The following is a 20,068-nucleotide window of genomic DNA, read 5'->3' on the forward strand; positions in this document are numbered from 1 at the left end:
AATTTCATTTACTGATTTCAAAAGGTTCCCATTTTAGCAAGTTTATTACATAAGGGAAAACTGATTGTACCGTGATTAAAAAAAAAAAAGTTAATAAAGTTTTTCTAGGTTCATTAGCTTTCCCCTACCACAAAAGCTCAGTTTGCACAGCAGGACTTTTTTCTTGAATGTGAACTATTTCAAATACAATACATTCTTCTACAGAGAAAACAATTTTAATGGTTACACCCTGTAAAGATGGTCTATTGAGGGCATTACTAATTGAGGTCATTGCTATTAATGAACTGAGGGTGGAGGGGAAAGACAACTGGAATGGGATATAGTTGGGTTCGCAGTCCAACCAAATGTTTAGGGCTGGAACAGAGTAAAAAGGTATTGGGGGGCTAAGAAGGGAAAGGGGAGTTTCTGCATTTTTGGAGATACATAGATAAGGAGGGGGCAGGGCCAGGGCATCAGACTCAGGAGAGATGCTGCAATAATGTTTACATGGGAAGAAAGTGCAGGAAAGGGCTTATAACTCTTTTATGTGACTTGGCATTCTGGAAATATAACAATTTCTTGGGTGGATAAACCATCTGTCCCAGCAACACAATTAAGACCCTGTCTAACACAGGCTGGATCCATTTACCTACCTTGTAGTGCTCAGCTGAATGCCCCTGACTTTAAAATAAGAGTTGGGTGGACCTCCCTGGTGGCGCAGGGGGTTGAGCGCAGCGCTGTGAAGCTGTCCGCAGCCTCTGCAGAGGTGGTTCGATTCCTGGCCGGCCAGGGAGATTCCCGCGTGGCAGACCTCTCCTGTCTCTCCTGCTGCTCCCCTCAGCAATGTTTTCAGTCCTTCTGCCTGCTCTGCTCCCTGCTCTGTCTCTGGTGAATTCTCTCACCCTTCTGTGCCTCTGGCCTGTACCCCAGTGCTTGTATAAATAAATAAATCTTGGGGAAAAAAAAAGAGCTGGGGTTGTGAGGAGGGATTGTAAAATGATTAAAAACTGAGGAGCTCTCTTCAGTGAGGTGACCAAGAACTATGAAGGCATAGGAACAACTGAGGTATAGACTGCTAGGGGTTCTCTTCAGACAACAAAATGAGAGAAAGGGATCACATGTTAAAGTGGGGTTTTAAATATACTGAAAAGAGAGGTGTATAGCTGGATATTGGCAATGAGAGAAAGACAGTGAATTCAACACAAGATCTGCCCTGCAGTCATTTTAATCCACACATCACAACCTCCCCATAGTGGAGCCAAGACAGTAATTCCTTTGCAGAGGTAAATATGGAGGCAGCTTTGCAGCTGAACCCTGGTTCATCTATAAGTTGGGACAAAATCAGTATTGTCCTACAGGGTTCTAAGAATGATGTGACATCCCTGTGTCTATGCTGCTACTTGAGTGTCACATGAACAAGATCTTCTTCAAGGCACCTACATGCTCCATCAGAATCAGCACTCAACTCCATGTTGCACTCCATGCAATGATTAGTAGGTGAAGAGCTGTGAAATTATGGAGAGGAACATGCAAATAACTGTCTTCCTATGTGTCTTCCAGGGGGATTGACAAAACCATTTGATAATGTGTTTAACATAGTGTGACTCTTACAGGCATAAAGCTTCAAGGAACAGAATTTCCTAGGTTGGCTTTCCAAGGAATATTAATGAGATATGCCAAAAGAAATAACTGGAGTTGACTCTCCCCTTTCTTATTTTAGTTTCCTTTGGAATGTAGTAAAATCTGAACTGTTTATTAAAAAGTGCACTATGAGCATAAAGCAATCATATGCAAAACAATCGAGCACACAGAGCTTGGTAGAGGCAGGTTAAGAATCTTCAAACTTGGGTCTGTTTGTTTCAATTCTGATTTTATCAGCACTGAAATATGAAAAAAATGCATATGTTGAAACAAGGCATATAGCTGGCCCCATAGGCCGAACTATGAGTGTCTGCAAGGCCACATGCAGGCAGGAAGAGTCCGGAGCCATAATCAACACAGAGCCAAAAAGTTGTTTCTTCAATGAGGACAAATCTCACTTTAATTGCAAAAGTCTTCATTTACAACACATTCAATAATGAATAAACAGGAGAGATGTGACTTTTGGACATACAAACATACAAAAGTCCCTTGAAGTTCAGGTAGTCAAGAAAAGAAACAAGGCATGAGCAAGGTACCCCTCCCCATTTTCTTGACTGTTTTACATTGTAAAAGATGATGAGTTTCACTTGGAAGCTTAAAGTAGTAGGGTGTGCCTTGCAGGGAGAGAAGATGAAAACCTTTATCTTTGTTATCAGGCAAATAAACACATATCAGCAATTCCACTGATAAAGTAAGGAGGGGAGGGCAGAACACAGTGTCAGGGGCCTAAGGTGGGATGAGAAACCTGGAGAAAGGGAGCACCAGATCCCATGCTGTGCCAGTACGTCAGCCCCACCCTTCAACTGCAGACTTGGGGTACAAGACAGTTGGGATTGTCAACAGGTTTCAACTTAGCCTTGGCCAGCAAAGTCAAAATGTCACTGAATTTAATTCATCAATGATCTTTTAGGAAATTTTTTTTTTTTTTATAGATAGATGGACTCTTACTTGCCTAATTAGAGCAATGATTACAGAGTTAACATTCCTGTTTTTATACAGGTTTCTCCTATATAAAGAGAAGACTGAAGAAAAAGCAGTATCTAGTTTTGATTTTATTTTACACACTCAAAAAAGACAACAGGGAACAGAGAAATAAAGTGTTAACTAATTCCCAACTCTGGGGCACAGCAGGTACAAAAACAGATTCCTCTAACTCAAGGTTCATCCACATTACTGGGAGGTTTCAATGCCTATAGAAGACCAAGGAAGCCCATTACACCCTACCCCTACAGAAAGAATTCCACAATTAATCTATCACAGTCCTCCAGCTAAAATGCACATGTATGACTACAGAGGGTTTCAACTTAATATCTAAATTTTATCAGGGTAGCATTTTAGCAATAAATAAGCTCAGAGAGCTCATCTCAGAAGTGAAATCAAAGAGCTACTACTCTGAAAATTCAAGTTGCTGCTCTCGGCCCCACCCCAGCATCTGGCTCAGGCAGACACGTAAGGTGGCGGCGGCTCCTTGGCAGCACCATTCACAGTGGCATCATCATAGGGGGGTAACAGCACCTGAGAGGAAAGAGAGGATTAGGGTCAGTGTTTCAAAGTGCATGTAGGTTCCCCTGAGCTTTTTAATTGGACTTTTGCACAATTAAACATTTCCACAACCTGTACCAATTTCAACTTCGCAGCAAGTGGAAACACTGATGAGAGACTTTGAAAATCCTTACAGAAGCAAATGGGATGAGACTTTTGACCCTTTGAGTTTTCCCAAACCAGTCCAGATGTGCCTGTGCTATCAGCCTGTACTCCAAGCCTGGCTCAGCCCCATTTTATCAGCGTGATCTCAAGCTACTCAACCTCAATTTCCATGTCTATAAAATAGAAATATCCGAGACTTAGAGGTGTGTAAAATACCTAACACACCAGGGGGGAAACTGAATTCTCTATAGCAAAGCTTTAGCTTTCCTCTTGGGGGCTGATCATCTGACTTTTGGAATCAGCCTCAGTGGGTGCATGTAGATATGGTGGTGTATCAACTGCTGTGATCAGCACTAGAAATGTTAACTTTTACATAACCCCAGCATTATGCTCCACAAACTCATTGAACAACGGATTGAGTCATATCTGTCATGATCTCCTTGGACAAGTTTGCCTAAAACACTGAACTACTTAAAAAGGAAAAGACATCGGCCATCCTGTCTAACTTATTTTTCTCCCTGAACAAAATAGAACACTCAAATCCCCCATAGTGTTCATAGAAGATTAAACACAAAATTTTCTTAAAGAAAAAAAAAAAGGTGTATTGCAAATGTGTCTGTTTAAATAAATTTATTTTCCCATTAATTTTGGTAATTTGTCACTATTTCTTGCTATTTGACTTCAAACTTTTTTAAAATCAGTATTTTAATATCCTAGAGGCTTTATCTCTCCAAGAGTCTATGCCTCAGACCCTTTATCCAAAGTCGAGGTGTCTGTAGGTGTCTGTAAGGGCAGGACAGGACACTGAGCAGGTTTTCTATGATCCAGCAGACCGGGTAAAGGAGGAGTCAGAGTCCTCAGTAGTTTTTTGCAGGTTTTTACTGGGATTTACCCGGTACACAGCAGGCAGGGGTGCTGGGGGGTCAGGAGGCTGGCAGGCCTCCCAGCCCACAGCAAGTCTTCACTCTATCTGGACTCTCTGGCCTTCTCTCTGCTCCTCTTCTTTCAGCTTCTGTTTGTTCTTGGCTTCTCTTTTGGCTTCTGCTGGCGTCCCCGTGACGCCGCCCTTAAAAGCCCAGTCTCAGCCCAGGTGAATCCCATCTACCTATGCCCACACCCTACTCCAGGTGCCCGCCATCAGGCATGCACTCAGGACTGCAAGGATCCATCATCTATCCTGATGGCGGGAGGGCAGAAGAGCCTGACATTTTTCCTTACCCTACAGCGTCTCTCCTTTCACTCAAGTTTCTGACTTGTCTTCACTTCTTGTTACCACGTTCTAACTGCTGAATGCAAAATCATCTCACCAGGCATCTCGTGCTACTGCACTACTTTCCAAAGTTCTCCAAATGGAATTAGTTTTAAATTCTTAAGGGACAGAGTCATCTTTCTAACCAACTGATGTTAATATTACTGATTTTTAAAGGCAGGGGTGAAGTAAGGATTGCCATCCTGTATCTAGAGCAGAATATTAATACTGATTAAAATCACTTGTTATTTTCCTTTTCAACTAAGATCAATGAAGCACTTACAAATCTGAGAAAATAACTGCAGGGTCAATTGAGGGAGGATATGCCAATTTAGAGGTCATAAAACAAAAATGGTGAAAACTTAGTTATTTTGACATTTTTACAAGTTGGCATTTAGTTAAACCCAGTCTTTTATTTTCTAATTTTAAAATTGAATCATTCACAATGAGTAACTGAAAATAATCTCTGAGGACTGAGAATATAGGCCAGGTCCCACTTTAAAGTCATTGCCTGGTGAACAGCAGCTACCAGTGAGTAGAGAAGCCAAATGCACTGCTTTGCTTCAAGCAACATTCAGTATAATCACATTCTCATCTAAATCAGTCCCTTGCAGTTTGCTGAATAGCATCTCAACACCAGGGTGACTGCATGATGGTGTCACTCTCTTGCACACAGATTAAAAAAAAAAAACCTCCCTCTTGTCAATGACCCTGGAAGGCATCAATTAGAAAGATTAACATCTTATCTAAATATAGTGGCTCCTCAATTGGTAATCACCATTCTAGGTGACAGCATGCTGGTGGGGAAGCTATTCTCGGTTCATTTCAATTCCATTCAACTAATATTCACTGTTACCAGGGGAACTTCATCCTTTTTAGTCACATCAACACACAGAACAGTTGGAGGGAGACATACATTTACATCAAAGGTCACAAAATCTAACACCCTGGTGTAGAAATGATTCCAACTGGGTGTAAGCCCACAAGTTACTAAAACTTGGGACATTAAACCACTCCATCAAATATTAAGACATGACAAAATGCTCAAGAGGAAAGAACTACTTGGTGAAAATGGAAAATGTTAAGGGACTGTGGATATTTACTGTAATATTAGAGTTTTAAGCCAGTAAAGGCTTATTTGGAATGCTGCCATTGCTAGGATTAAATTCCCAAAAGTATTATGTATACGTTACATAAATTTCTTCAGACATACTTTCACAAAATGATATGCCAAATTTTGTGTTATACGTTTATTTTCCTGGGGAGTGTTTAGAACTTTCATCAGATGCTAAAAGAACCACCTCTGGAGATTCAGGGCCAGGAGGCAGGACAAGGTACAGGGCACTTTGTACCAGAAGTCTGTGTTGGCCCCCATCCTAACAAGGGTGATTAGGTAAAGGGAAAATGAAATTGAGGCCCAATCTGATGGCTGGGTGACATTTTTGTCTACCTTGGAGATGGAGGGAGAGTGTACCAGGAAAGACAGAAAGTAGACAGATTATCTTATAGAGCCTAACATTAGGGAAATAATATTAACTGGTAACTTGACAGCTGAAAAAACAAGGCCAATCTTTGCTTCACAAAAACAAAAATTGCGTGGGCCTCCCCTGGTGGCACAGGTAGTTGAGTGCAGTGCTGTGAAGCTGTCTGCAGCCTCTGCAGCCCATGGGTTTGCTCCTGGCCAGCCAGCAAGAATCCTACATGGCGCGGCAGCCCTCTCCTATCTCTCCTGCTGCTCCCCTCAGCAGTGTATTTCAGTCTGTCTGCCTGTTCTGTTCCCCACTCTGTCTCTGGTGAATCCTCTCACCCTCCCGCACCTCTGGCCTGTACCCCGTTCTTGTATGCATCAATAATTTTTTTTTTTTTTTTAAAAAGTGATATCCTTTAAAAAAAAAAATTGTGGGCCTCCCTAGTGGCGCAAGGGGTTAAGACCAAACTATATGGAACTGTCCGCAGCCACTGCAGCACAAATTCGATCCCCTGGCTGGCCAGGGAGCAACCCACATAGTGCAGCAGACCTTTCCTGCCTTGCCCACTGCTCCCCTCAGCAGTGCATTTCAGTCAATCTGTCTGTTCTGGTCCCCACCCTCTGGAGAATCCTCTTACCCCTCCCAACACCTTTGGCCTGTACCCCAGCTCTTGTATGCATAAATAAATATTTTTTTAAAAAATTGCTTAAGATGGGCTTCCCCAGTGGCGCAGCGGTTGAGCGCTGGGTTGCAAAGCTGCCCACAGCCTCTGCAGTGCCGGTTCGATCCCCGGATGCTCCCCGGCCACAGAGGGGGTCCCCACATGGCGCGCAGACCTCTCCTGCCGCCCGCTGCTCCCCTCAGCAGTGTACTTCGGTCCTTCTGCCTGCTCTGCTCCCCGCTCTGCCTCTGGTGAATTCTCTCACCCTCCCTCGCTTCTGACTGTACCCAGTGCTTGTATGTATAAATCAATAAATCAATCAATAAATAAATAAATCTTTAAAAAAATTGCTTAAGAAAGGGGATGTACACCATGGAGCTCTACACTGAACAATGTTCACATATTTGCACAAAGTAAACACTAACTGATGTTGTCACCAAAAATCTGGTATCAGGAGGATGAAGGCCGCAGACACTGTGGGGAGGAGAGTAAGAGTTAAATCCCATGCAACAAGAAGCCAAAAGAGAAGTTGATAAGCAAAACATTAGTGAAGGTATTTTAAAATATGGAGGTAAATATGATGGAAAACAAGCAAAAGATTTTACAGTATTTTCTGCTGGGGTAAAAGTGAATGAAGGGCAAGAAAGAGAATGTCAGAGGAATACTACAAAACACATTTGATACTGTGAATCTTAACTATATATATATATATATGTAACACTGCATTCACAAACACTCATGGAGTCTTGAAGGGAAGAGGAAGTCAGTCTTGAGGGGCAGCCAGCTGTCAACCTGAGGATGACAAGCAAAGAGCCACCTCATTCCTTTCACCTTCTCAGTTGGCAGGTGAGTTGTGGATTTGATAGGAGCTTCTGTAGGGGCCTAGAATAAATAGCTCCAACTTGTGAAAGATGCCACTTTCAGTGCAGGAAGGGCGTAGGGCCAGACAAGTTCAGTACAGACACTGAACAAGGTAATAGGAAGCAAGGGGCTGTTTGAAGTTAGGGCCTACACGGTGAAATCTGTTTTTGCAGAAAAGTTGGTCAAGACCCGGCCCTCACCAGCTCAAGACACTCGGCCAGTCCTGTAAGGCTCAATCTCCACATTAAAACACAATAGAGAGTGACCCCAAACACCAAGGGAAGCCAGAGCATTAACTGCCGTGAGGTGTCTCCAAGGGGACAAATGCACCCAATGGGAAAACAAGCATTTCCCTTACTTAACACTACATCCCTTGTGCCACTCAGGCCCAGGCGAGCAGCAGCCCCAAACCTGACTTTATCCTACATAATTTATTTCCATGTTCATTACCAATCTGACTCCCTTTTCTTGTGACTTTTTTTTCCTGAAATGTTTTTCTATCTTATGTCATTGCATACAAAGTCCAAACAACCCAAGGCTCAAGTTAAATTCACTTCAAACATAGAGAGGTGAAATATTCCAACCTTACTATCTCCCTTCTCCTCTTTAATTATACTCTGCTAGGGCAGAATAAAAATGTCCTTAAAATCAAAACACTGTAATGATATGTTCATATTCTTTTTAGATAATATAAAGTCATAAGAATGATGCTTGAAATGGTGGTCATTATATTATGGCCCGCTGAACTCACGTATAAAATCACTTGCCTGAAGCACTTACATAATTTATCAATTAAAGGACATGCTATCTTATACTACTATTAACTGACTTGTATGCATTTATGTTTCTCTTCTGCAAAAAGTTTCTAAAAGGCAAAGTCTTAGACATCTGTATCTTTTCACATCACTGGCTCCCAGATAGTGGTGTTTTAAATTGAGGTCCTGTCACAAAGTAGCTGTGTGCTTAAAACCAGAGGCAATGTAGTGGTGGAGAATCAAACACAAGGACTCTCGGGCCTTCCCTGGTGGCGCAGCCTTGGCTGTGAAGCTGCCCCCAGCCTCTGCAGCACTGGTTTGATCCCTAGCCACAGGGAAGGGTCTCTGGCGCACAGACCTCTCCTGCCACCCCGCTGCTCCCCTCAGCAGTGTATTTCGTCAGTCTACCTGTTCTGTTCCCCACTCTGGCTCTGGTGAATTCTCTCACCCTCCGGCGCTTCTGACTGTACCCAGTGCTTGTATAAATAAATAATCTTAAAAAAAAAAAAAAAAAAAGGACAAAACACAAGGACTCTGAAAACAGACCAAGGCTCAAGTTCCAGATCTAAAATGTATGAACCCCAAGGCCCTAACTTACTAAATCTACCTGGACTTTAGTTTCTACATCTATATAATCTATAGAACAGGAAGGACTATGGTAAGGATATAAGTGAGGCAAAGTGGCCCACTGAGGTGGGCTGTGGTGCTGGGTGCTAGGGAGGCAGAGGTGAAGGTAAGTGACTGAAATCTGGAGCAGGATACCTGGTCTTAACCAGGCAGGGCTCATCACAGGAGCATGGGGAAGCAATGTAAGCTGCATGTCACACAGGACTAAGACACACAGGTATAGGTGTAGGTGGTGTGCTGTAGTCAGAGGGCCAGGTGTGGGAGGTGGGATTATGAGAGATGACTCTGGAACAACAGGCAACATCCCAACTGGCCTTGGAAGCAATGACAGGGAATTGGACCTTCTTCTGTGAGAGCTAGTGGTCCTCACCATGTTGGGGGGGTTGGGGAGCTGTGGGGCTGTCCCCAAGTAAGACTGCTGTGGGCACATGCAGATGTGTTGTCATGAAATCAACTATTCTCTCCTGACAAGCATGGGAAGATAAGGAAAATATCACTATAAAACAGAGACTTCTCTTTCTTCTTTTTTTCCTTCTTCCATTGGGGGTAGAGGGAGGGGAGCGAGGGCATGGTGCTCATGAAAGCACAGTTGCTCCCAAGGGCTGCAGCTGTGGGTACCATCTCAGTAACAGTCAATCAAAGCTGCTTCACCAAGATGGACTTGGCAGGATGAAGTTACAGCTCCACTCCCCCCTCTCACATCCAGAAAATATTAGGCTGCAAACAGCTGAGACTGATGTCATTGTAGGGGTAATCGGGAATCTGTTACACTAAGAAAAACAGTGGCTGAGAGTGGGCAGAGTCGGCCATCTGGGGGCGCCACTTTCCAACCCTTCATGCCTCCCTTTCCTCCAACTATAAATGGGGACAAACCAGGCTCTATCTCACAAGGTTGGGGAAATAAATGTAAGGCCAAGTAATTAATGTGCCTCGGACAGTATAAGGCATGTACCAAGGCTCAACAAATCTTAACTATATTCTATACATTTGTGAAAGCAGTAGATGCTTGTGCTATTGGAAATAATGCAAAATAAGACAACTGAGTGTTAAAAAGGACCCAGAAATAAGGCAAAATGAACATTTTTCGGTTATGAAATTTTCACTTCTATATACCATTGACTAGACAGACATATAGATAAATAAAGGGAGAAAGGAAAAGAGAAGGAAGGAGGACAAAGGTGAATATTACATTTTTCTGGTAGCAAATTAAAACAGGATTTTCTAGGATGAATCTTTGCATCCTAGGTGATCCTAACACTGCATGGACAGCTGTCACTTTCACTATGGGTTTTCAAGCAAATTATTCTTTTATTGATTTTCCTCTATAGTGTATAAACATAAACCTGATTTAGAGATGTAGGCAAAAATAATAACTATGGGAGAAAACATTGTCAGGAAAAATATATCCTTAAAAGGAATGAAAAGATGAGGTGCTGTTATTTGTCAACCAACTTCAAGAGGAAAGGACTCAACTTTGAGGTCTATCTAGCCTTAAAGCAGGGTTATTAGATTTCCTGGGATGGTTCAAATAGTTGAGCTACAAATGTCTAGAAAATTAAGCTCAAATTTTGATGAAGGCAGGGCATTTGTGGACTATCTGGGCCAAATCTGGTCAGCCACATGTTTTTCTTGAGATCTTCAAGCCAAGATTGTTTTTTATATTTTTTAAATTGTTTAAAAGAAGAATGTTAGTGAAATGTAAAATTATATAAAATTTAAATTTTGGTATTCATAAATATTTACTGGAACCCCAACACACTTTTGACTGTATTTTTTTTAAAAGATTTATTTATTTATACATACAAGAACTGGGGTACAGGCCAGGTGTGTTGGGGGGGGTAAGAGGATTCACCAGAGAAAGTGGGTAACAGAAGTAGCAGACTGAAATACACTGCTGAGGGGGGCAGCGGGCATGACAGAAGATGGTAGCCATGTGGGTAGCTCCCTGGCAGGCCCAGAGATTGAACTCATGCTGCAGAGGCTGCAGATCGCTTCACAGTGCTATGCTTAACCCCTTGCACCACCAGGGAGCCCCGACTTTCTATTGTTGCTTTGATACTACCATAGCAGACCTGAACAGTTATGACAGAGGCCATATCATCTACAAAGCCTAAAATATTTGCTATCTGGCCCTTGTAGGAAAAAAAAAAATGCCTTTGCCTGCACTAAGGGAAAGTATTATCCTGAATTCCGAACTTGGAAGATATGATAATGTAAGACGCGAAAGTAAACAGAGCCAAAATAATCTTGCCATTCAGAGGTACTTTAGCCTAAATATTTTCTTTTCTTCTCTTCATCATGTTATACCCCTAACAGTGTACAATTTATCTTGTTTAAAACAAGCAGCACGTCTATCAAATGCTTGGTCACGTGCATAATGGGCACATCTGCCGATTTAGATATGAGCTTCCTTTACTCAGGCCAGATAGGCAAGGGGAGACATCAGCTTCCATGATTAACTGAAATAACCATTTGGGCACATGTGGGATAGGATCAACACAAAAGGAAGTCTGAGTTAAAAAAAAATAGAATAACTGTCTCTAAAGTTTTTGATTGCCCCCCACCTATAACATAGGTAAGTAAACACACACAGTGCCATATATTTTGGCTACACATTTTTGTATGCTTTAATATCTCTGAATTAAGGTTGTATTTTATAATGAGGAACACCTTACAAATAAGAGGTAGCCCCCAAAATGATACAATTTATAACTGATGGCATCTTGTATTCAATGAATTGAAAATACCAGGAGGCCAAGAGGACGAAACAAATTTTGGATGATTCTGAGAAGCTCTCCCCAACAACTCTTATTTCCTCCCCTATCTCGGCCTGGAATAAAGTAATTGTTTGTTCCCAAAGGTAGATAAGATAGGTCATTTTATCCTAAATTCACTGCAAAACTACTACAAACTGTCTTCACCAGCCAGGATGCTGAAATCATAATCTTGCCAACTCACTAGTCATGTGACCTCAGGAAGTGACCCATTTGGCACCTCAATTTCCCTCTTTTGTACATCAGGATTAAGAGTCTATTTCAAGGACTTGTATGATAAAGAGTTCATACATGTAGCGCACCTGGCCTGGAGCCTGGCAGGCGGCAACCACTATATAAACATTTGGGGAGAAACCTACAGTACAAAAGCTACAGAGGAAAAAGTAGAAAAGATGAGATAAAAGCAGAACAGCACTGTAATTATTGAGTCTTTAGCTGGATGACATTTGTGGGAAAAGTTGAAATGAATGCATTAAGAGGTAGCTAGATCAGATAACTTTTCAAGACCCTGTCGTACCTTTCAGGTAAGTGATTTTTCTGCAGTTACAGTCACACATGAAATAGCCTCCAGAATGGTCTTACCCATAATCCCCTCAATTACCAATTGTCATGTGTACCTCCTACAATTTTCTCAAGTCCCTTGCTTCTTCTTCATTCCCTCTGCTCTGGCCCTGGATCCAAACTTCATCAACTTCATCATTAAAATAACCTGACTTTGGCCTTCCTGGTGGCGCAAGGGGTTAAGCACCGCACTAAGAAATCCGCAGCATCTGCAGCACGAGTTCGATCCCCAGCCAGGGAGCAACCCACATGGCGCAGCGGACCTTTCCTGACTCGCCTGCTACTCCCCTCAGCAGTGTATTTCAGTACATCTGCCTGTTCTGTTCCCCGCTCTGTCTCTGATCAATCCTCTCAACCCATCCCCCCACCCCCCCACACACACCTCTGGCCTATACCCCAGCTCTTGTATGCATAAATAAATATATCTTTAAAAAAAAAAATAAAGTAACCTGACTTTGGAAATAGTTTCTGGGCTGTTCTCTTGGCTTATCTGGGATTTCACCAAGTGCATATTAAACTCTCATACTGTTACAGGACAGGGAGAGGGGCACTCCAGACCCCGCAAACCTGCCTCCTCTAAACGGGTTCTGCCATCCACTGCATTGCATCAACACAAAACATATGAGACTTTAATGCGAAGGAACTTTAATACAATTAGGAAACAATACAGAAAAGACAAAGAATATAGTTTCTAAATCAAGCACCCAAAGTTGCCCATCCCCTTGTGGGTAAAAGTCCATCCAAATGGGATTGGCCCAGAGCAAGGCCCCAAAACCTGCCACAAGTCTAAGGCATCTTCCAGAGGGGACCCACAGAAAAGGATCAGAAACAACCAGACAAGTCTGGAAGGAAAAGAGCAAAATCAAAATCAAGACAAAAACCGTCATTGTCACCTCCCCATGGGTCTCTCACCCACATCTGTGTCAACCAGTCCACAACCAAATGGCAAGTATAGTTTCTTCATGTGTCTCTATGCTCCATGTGCCTCCTCCAGGTCTCCTGTGGCTCTCCATCCTGCTTCCTTCCTTCCTCAGTCTCCTCTGCAGCTTGTTCTCTCTGCTCAGCTCCACCCTCTCTTGGGTGGGTCAGGAAACCTGGAACCTCCCCCTTTCCTGGGAACCACCCTATTACAATATCTGCTCTGGTCTTTTAAGGGAGCAGAGGGAGAAGTCATGCAAACTATTAAATTACAAGGGAAAAGAGATACCTAAATTGAAGATGCTCCCTTTTATATTCCAATACTTAACAAGCTAGAAGTTTCAGAGCCAAGAAATCACAGGCTAGAGTTTCAACCCCTTTGTTTTGTTCTTGAGAACCTTCTTTCCTTCTCCCCACCCTTAGTGACTCCTGGGTCCTCTAGTTCATACAGGCAGATAACAATAGTGAAAGGTTTGCTTTGGTCATGGACATTTTAAGTGCACAAGTCTGGAATGGCCAGGACTGAAAGAGATCTTAAAATGAAAGCCAGTCTGGTTACCAGTGTTTAGGTGAAGGCCTTTTCAAGCCATTTCAGAAAAGTTAGGCCTTTTCTAAAGCATCTGCAAGATGATGAGCATTACAATCTAGCTTCTCAGGTATGAAGGAACTTCTGAAGTCTATAGAAACTCTCTCCGGTAGTCAAGTTAGTTCATTCCCTCTCTTTTTTTGTCTCTCCATACTGGAGGAGGTAGTAAACAAAATTCATGTTACCTATGCAAGAACTTGTTTCTAATCATACCCAACCTGTACCTAGGAAGTAATGAACAGCCTGACTTTTAAAAGCAACCAGAGAGGAAAAAAAACAGTGGAATTCTTTATGAATTTTTGAAAGTCCTTGAGACCACTATTAACTCCCTCCCCACCCCCAGTCTCTCTCAGTCAACTGAGAATTTTTTTTGACAGCCCAAGGTCAGTCTAATTAACCTTTGGCAGCTCAAAGAGAATCTAATGGGAAAGGACTGCTGGGGAGATAATCTGGCTTTCACCCAGGTCACTAACTTGTCTCTTAATTGTGTTTTCCAAGCAGTCAAACTCAACAGAATGCCCCACACAACAAATACTTTTTGAATGCAAAACAATAAGCTAGTAGAGTGTTAACCAAGACTAGAACCTACAAAATACCATGGCAAAACAGACTCCAAGAAGTTTAATTTTCTCCTATTTATCCCTAAATATTTGGAATTTTCCCACATGACTCAAGTATTTTATCTGATTATTTTATCTGGAATCAGAATGTTAGACACCATTTTGGCTAAATACTAATCTCACTCCTTTTAAAGTGCCTCAAGCTGGGTTTCTTAGATTTGGATTTAGCAAGTCTTTTATTTATTTATTTTTTAAAAGATTTTATTTATTTATACAAGAACCAGGGTACAGGCCAGATGCACGGGAGGGTGACTCACCAGAGATAGAGTGGGGAACAGAACAGGCAGACTGACGAAATACACTGCTGAGGGGAGCAGCAGGCGAGACAGGAGAGGTCTGCCGCACCATGTGGGACCCTTGCCGGCCAGCCGGGATCGAACCCCTGCTGCAGAAGCTGCGGACAGCTTCACAGTGTGGCGCTCAACTGCCTGTGCCACTAGGGGAGGCCCAGATTTAGCAAGTCTTTTTTTTTTTTAATAAAGGCATGTTTTATTTATTTATGTTTGTTTGTTTGTTTATACAAGCACTGGGTACAGTCAGAAGCACAGGAGGGTGAGAGAATTCACCAGAGCCAGAGCGGGGAGCAGAGCAGGCAGAAGGACTGAAGTACACTGCTGAGGAGAGCAGTGGGCGGCAGGAGAGGTCTGCGCACCATGTGGGACCCTCCTCTGGTGGCCGGGGAGCAGCCGGGGATCGAACTGGCGCCGCAGAGGCCACGGGCAGCTTCACAACCCAGCGCTCAACCGCTGCGCCACCAGGGAGGCCGGATTTAGCAAGTCTTAACCATGATTCAAACCTTCATTAATATTAGCAGTATTAGCAAAACAAGGTTGCATAGAACAGTTTTTAATGTCTCAATTTGCATACATTTTAATGTGAAAGAAATCTGTTTCTGTAATCTATATTCCTAGTACTTTAATACAATGTTTTTTCCACTTAGGGCAAATTTTGACTGAGCGGGTGAGAGGATGTGGTGTTAGATAGCATGTGTGCAGAATGTGATTTCCTCAACAATGTTCTGAAAGGAAGGTGGCATTTCCCAGGGTTCCCAGCAGTGTGCAGCAGTGGCTCAAAGGGGCAAAGCGACACCAGTTAGGTGTCATATAACTAGGACTCATAAGTTGTCTGGGCCCAACAACTTAATGAAAGGATAGGTATGTACTTCTTTTGGGCTAAGGGCACCATGAGAAAAATGCCGAGACCATACATCATAATGAACTAACAGAAACCCCTATGCCTTAGGCATGTCTTTTAAAGATTTTTTACTTTGGTTTGGTTGGGAAATTGAAGGAGAGATTAACTTAGGTAGCAATGGCCAATATCTAATAAACTCTTACCTACCCTCCCTGTGAGTAGTATTTGGAAAACCCCATCTGGCTAATAATATCGATAGGGGCTGGGAAGGGGGAGGAGATTGGGTGAGACACTAAGCTGGGATAGTAGGAATCTGCACACACATATTGTTTGTAGCCTGTCTGCTCTGGTTCATTTTCCAGCCCAAGGACGCGTCTGGAGGAGTGCGAGGAGGCAGTGCTATCTGAAGACCAGCCTCAGCATGGGGGGATGAGCCTGAGAGCAGGTTTCCAGGAGGGCAATAAGGAGCTCCAGGGACTGGACATTATAACCTCCTGGCAGTCCTGAAGGCCTGCTGACTGCTGCTGAACTCGCTTTGTTCAACTCACTATAAAAAGGCAGATGGAAATGAAATGTTAAGGCGGTTTCTTTAGGGTGTTAACTCCTCGTCTTCCAGATTGCTGCCTGTCTGATTAAAACTCACTTTAAAGATTCAATTCCTGTCTCTACTTTATTGGCATTCTGTGACAGGTAGCCCGCACTCTGGTCTTCCGGTTACAATATGTATACTATTTTAGAAAAGAAAAGGTGTATTTATTTTCTACCAAGAACCCCATTCAGTATCTTTCCACAAAGGGCACCCTGAGACTACTGAATCTGGGAGAAAACCCATCTGGCCTAACGTTTGGTAGGATGTGAAAGACACAATACATTTTTTTTATCAGTGAGGATTCCCAATGAAGACACGGACAGACGAGGACTGAGCGTTATTACACACTATGAGGATCTTTATACAGCCAGGGAGACTAGGGGAGATGACAAAACTACGGAGATGACAAAACTAGATCATTCTGCCTCCCATTTAAGGTCTCAGTGAATCTCCAAAATACTTGGTTTTCTTAAGTCAGAAAGTTGCATCAACTCCTTTAGTTCTACTCAAAACAATCTTTACATATGCAAAACCCTGCTTAAAAAAAACAACAAACAAAATGTTCCTCCAGCCCCAGAGATCCAGCTTATGGTCTCCACCAAAAAGAAGGAAGACTTGGGCCTCCCCGGTGGCACTGCGGTTGAGCGCTGGGTTGCGAAGCTGCCCATGGCCTCTGCAGCGCCGGTTCGATCCCCGGCTGCTCCCCGGCCACCGGAGGAGGGTCCCACATGGCGAGCAGACCTCTCCTGCCGCCCGCTGCTCCCCTCAGCAGTGTGTTTCGGTCCTTCTGCCTGCTCTGCTCCCCGCTCTGGCTCTGGTGAATTCTCTCACCCTCCCGTGCTTCTGACTGTACCCAGTGCTTGTATAGACAAAAACAAACAAACAAACAATAAATAAAAAAAATAGAAAAAACATGCCTCTATTAAAAAAAAAAAAAAAAGAAGGAAGACTCCTTGACATATGGCTGGTTCCAGGACTGGAGCAGGAAATGGAAAGATGAGTCTAGAATGCTGCATCAACCTGAGAGCAAGGCTGTCATGGAAGACCAACAACATTGTGGCAAAAGACTGGGGTGGCAGTCTGGAGGCACTCCAGTTGGCCAAAGAAGGCACAGTGTAAGCATTAATCAGGATATTAACTATAAAGCGCTAGCTTTTTAGAGAAAACATCCTTGCCTCCTTTGAAAGGGTCACAGTAGGTCTGGAATAATAGGTAATAATTTAGGCTTACTGATCAAATTTATTAAAATAGATGTACTTTCCCACTGGACACTCCCACCTCCCTTTTCATTGCTTCATTCTCTTTTTTTATTTGCATAGAAGAACTGGGGTACAGGCCAGAGGTGCAGGGGGTGAGAGGATTCACCAGAGACAGAGTGGGGAACAAAACAGGCAGACTGACTGAAATACACTGCTGAGGGGAGCAGTGGGTGAGACCGGAGAGTCTGCTGCACCATGTGGGTTAGATCCCTGGTGGGGGATTTATCTCAGGCCATAGCCGTGATAGAGCTGAGACCTAATCAATAGGCTACAGAGAGGCCCTCATTAGTTCATTCCTAAGAAAATAAATAAGAAAAACCTCATCATTAGAGAACAACAGACCAATCTGTGGTTTTGCAAGCAAATAAACAGAATCAAACACAAGTACCAAGGATCAACCAAACTACACATGAGGGAAAGCTCTTCTACAGGAATATTCCAGCTAATAAATGAAAAATGAGTGACAGAATGCAGTTATATTACAACCCCCAATGAATCAATGCATTAGGCATCAGGTAACAATGGTCATTGATATCCCCCCCAAAATAGATAGAATTAATCTTGCAAAAAAAGGGGGTGATAAATGTGAGAAATCTCTAGATCCAAATACTACTTTCCTGGAAATTCAGAGGACTACATTATATGTATGCAGTCAGAAAAGTCTAGCTTGTGGGACCGACTGACAAGTTTCTTTAACAAAAAGAGTCTTAAAATACATAGTGACCTACAGCTCCTGTTTGTTAGAACAATTATAACATTTATGAGACAATTAGAAATCTGAGCACTGACTGGATACTTAATGATATTAAGGAATTGTCATAGGAATAACAGGTATCTTATGTATAATAAGGACACTTTAAAAACAAGTACAATACCATTCTATTTTTTTTAATACTGTCATAAAATTGAAAATTCCATTGATGATCTAGCCCCAAGTTTTAAAGTGGACTATCAGTACAACAAAGTTATGAGGAATCATAAATCTCCCTTTCCTGGGAATATCACTCTTTCAAAAAAAGAAAAAGATTCCCTGGGAACACTGAGAAAGTAGTTATCAGGAATTCAATTTCCTCATCTTAAAAATGTTAGGTTGATACAGAACGACTGAGGAAATAATGACAAATAACATTCGTCAAACTATTTCCAAGGATCTTCTGGCAACACACCATAGGGGGGAAAAAAATCATAGTTGGCACTAGTACATAGTCCCAAATCCTACTTACTACAAACTAGTGCCAGGCTGGAAACCTCCCGGAAGAGGTCTATTATTAAAAGAGCTGCAGATGTGTAGTGGAAATATACAACTACTACAATTTGATCTCAGCCTAATAACACTTACTTGCTATTCCATACCTAATTTTAAAAGTCAGATAAGGAAAAAAAGAAGTTTCCTTTACAAAGCTAGTGGGTTACATTTTAGGGAGTTATTCATGGTGTCTTAAATTCTCTAAGTACCTCAATTTCTAGAAATTTCAGAATATCCTTTGATTTGAGGTATATCTATACAATGTGTATATTTTTAGCCCACCCATTTTGCTTCTATTGAAAATACACACACACAAAAAGAAAATGTTACACACAAGCCTTTAGAAAAGCACTGAAAAAATCACCACACAAAGTATATCAAGACAAACACATGGGCCTCCCTGGTGGCACAACGGGTTGAGTGCAGCACTGTGAAGCTGTCCGCAGCCTCTGCAGTGCTGGTTCGATTCCCGGCCAACCAAGGAGATACCCACATGGCGCAGCAGACCTCTCCTGGCTCGCCTGCTGCTACCCTCAGTAGTGTCTTTGGTCCGTCTGCCTGTTCTGCTCTCCACTCTGTCTCTGGTGAATCCTCTCACCCTCCCGCACATCTGGCCCATACCCTGGTTCTTGTATAAATAAAAATAAATCTTAAAAAAAAAAAAATACATACTGCACAGGTGTGATCTTCTCTGAGGCTCTTGAGAAACATGGCAGTGTCACAAGCCCCACACATCGTGCTACTGAGGGCAAGTTTCTAATGTACCTTGCTAGTTTATTGATTCATTAATTCCTCAAACTCAAAAATCTCAGTCTTTGTGCAGACATCTGATAGTTCAGGAGAACAATAAATGTACTGAGACTCCTTTTTTTTTTTTAAAGATTTATTTATTTATATAAGAACCGGTGTAGTCAGATGCGCGAGAGGGATTCACCAGAGACAGAGTGGGGAACACAACAGGCAGATTGACAAAATACACTGCTGAGGGGAGCAGCAGGTGCAATAGGAGAGGTCTGCTGCACCATGTGGGACCCTCGCCGGCTGGCCGGGATTGAACCGTCGCTGCAGAGGCTGTGGACAGCTTCACAGCTCGGCGCTCAACTGCCTGCGCCACCAGGGTTGGCCCAAGACTCCTTTTTTTAAGAAAAAAAAAAAAAAAAAACAGAAAAAATGAACTTCCTAAATACCCAGAAACTCAGAAAGAAGGGAAAAAATTCATTTAAGTCAGTAGTAATCTTATCCAAATCAGTCATCATGAACAGCAACTTTTTTCAAGATTCTTACTGACTAAAGAGGAATTCTTTAAAGGGTCGAGTAAACATGTGCAATGTAATCAGTGTGCAGCATATGCAGACCCCAGGAGAGGACCCTGCAGCACCCGCCTACTGGCCTTGCACCTCTTCACGGCAGAGCCTTTTCTTAAACAGCTACTCATGCGTACTCGATTCCATTCAACAAATGTTTGATGAGCACATAGGGAAATTATTCATGC

At 42.6% G+C, this 20,068-nt stretch overlaps 1 protein-coding gene across 3 annotated transcripts in view; it reads right to left on the reverse strand.

Annotated features, from left to right (window-relative positions):
• Positions 1 to 1,979: 1,979 nt before the first annotated feature.
• LAPTM4B (lysosomal protein transmembrane 4 beta) overlaps positions 1,980 to 20,068 on the reverse strand; it is an 80,282-nt gene continuing 62,193 nt past the window's right edge. For 2 of the 3 annotated variants that reach the window (XM_037503641.2, XM_054692092.1), the window contains one exon: positions 1,980 to 3,135. In XM_037503641.2, coding sequence (XP_037359538.1) covers positions 3,058 to 3,135 — 78 coding nt within the window. In that variant the 3' untranslated portion in view covers positions 1,980 to 3,057. Of the gene's footprint in view, positions 3,136 to 19,477; positions 19,710 to 20,068 lie in introns of those variants that run through there. The other variant, XM_054692091.1, reaches the window with a different exon arrangement.

This window comes from Talpa occidentalis, unplaced genomic scaffold (assembly GCF_014898055.3).
Source record: "Talpa occidentalis isolate TD23 unplaced genomic scaffold, MPIMG_talOcc4v2.1, whole genome shotgun sequence".
In the NCBI taxonomy this organism is placed as follows: domain Eukaryota; kingdom Metazoa; phylum Chordata; class Mammalia; order Eulipotyphla; family Talpidae; genus Talpa; species Talpa occidentalis.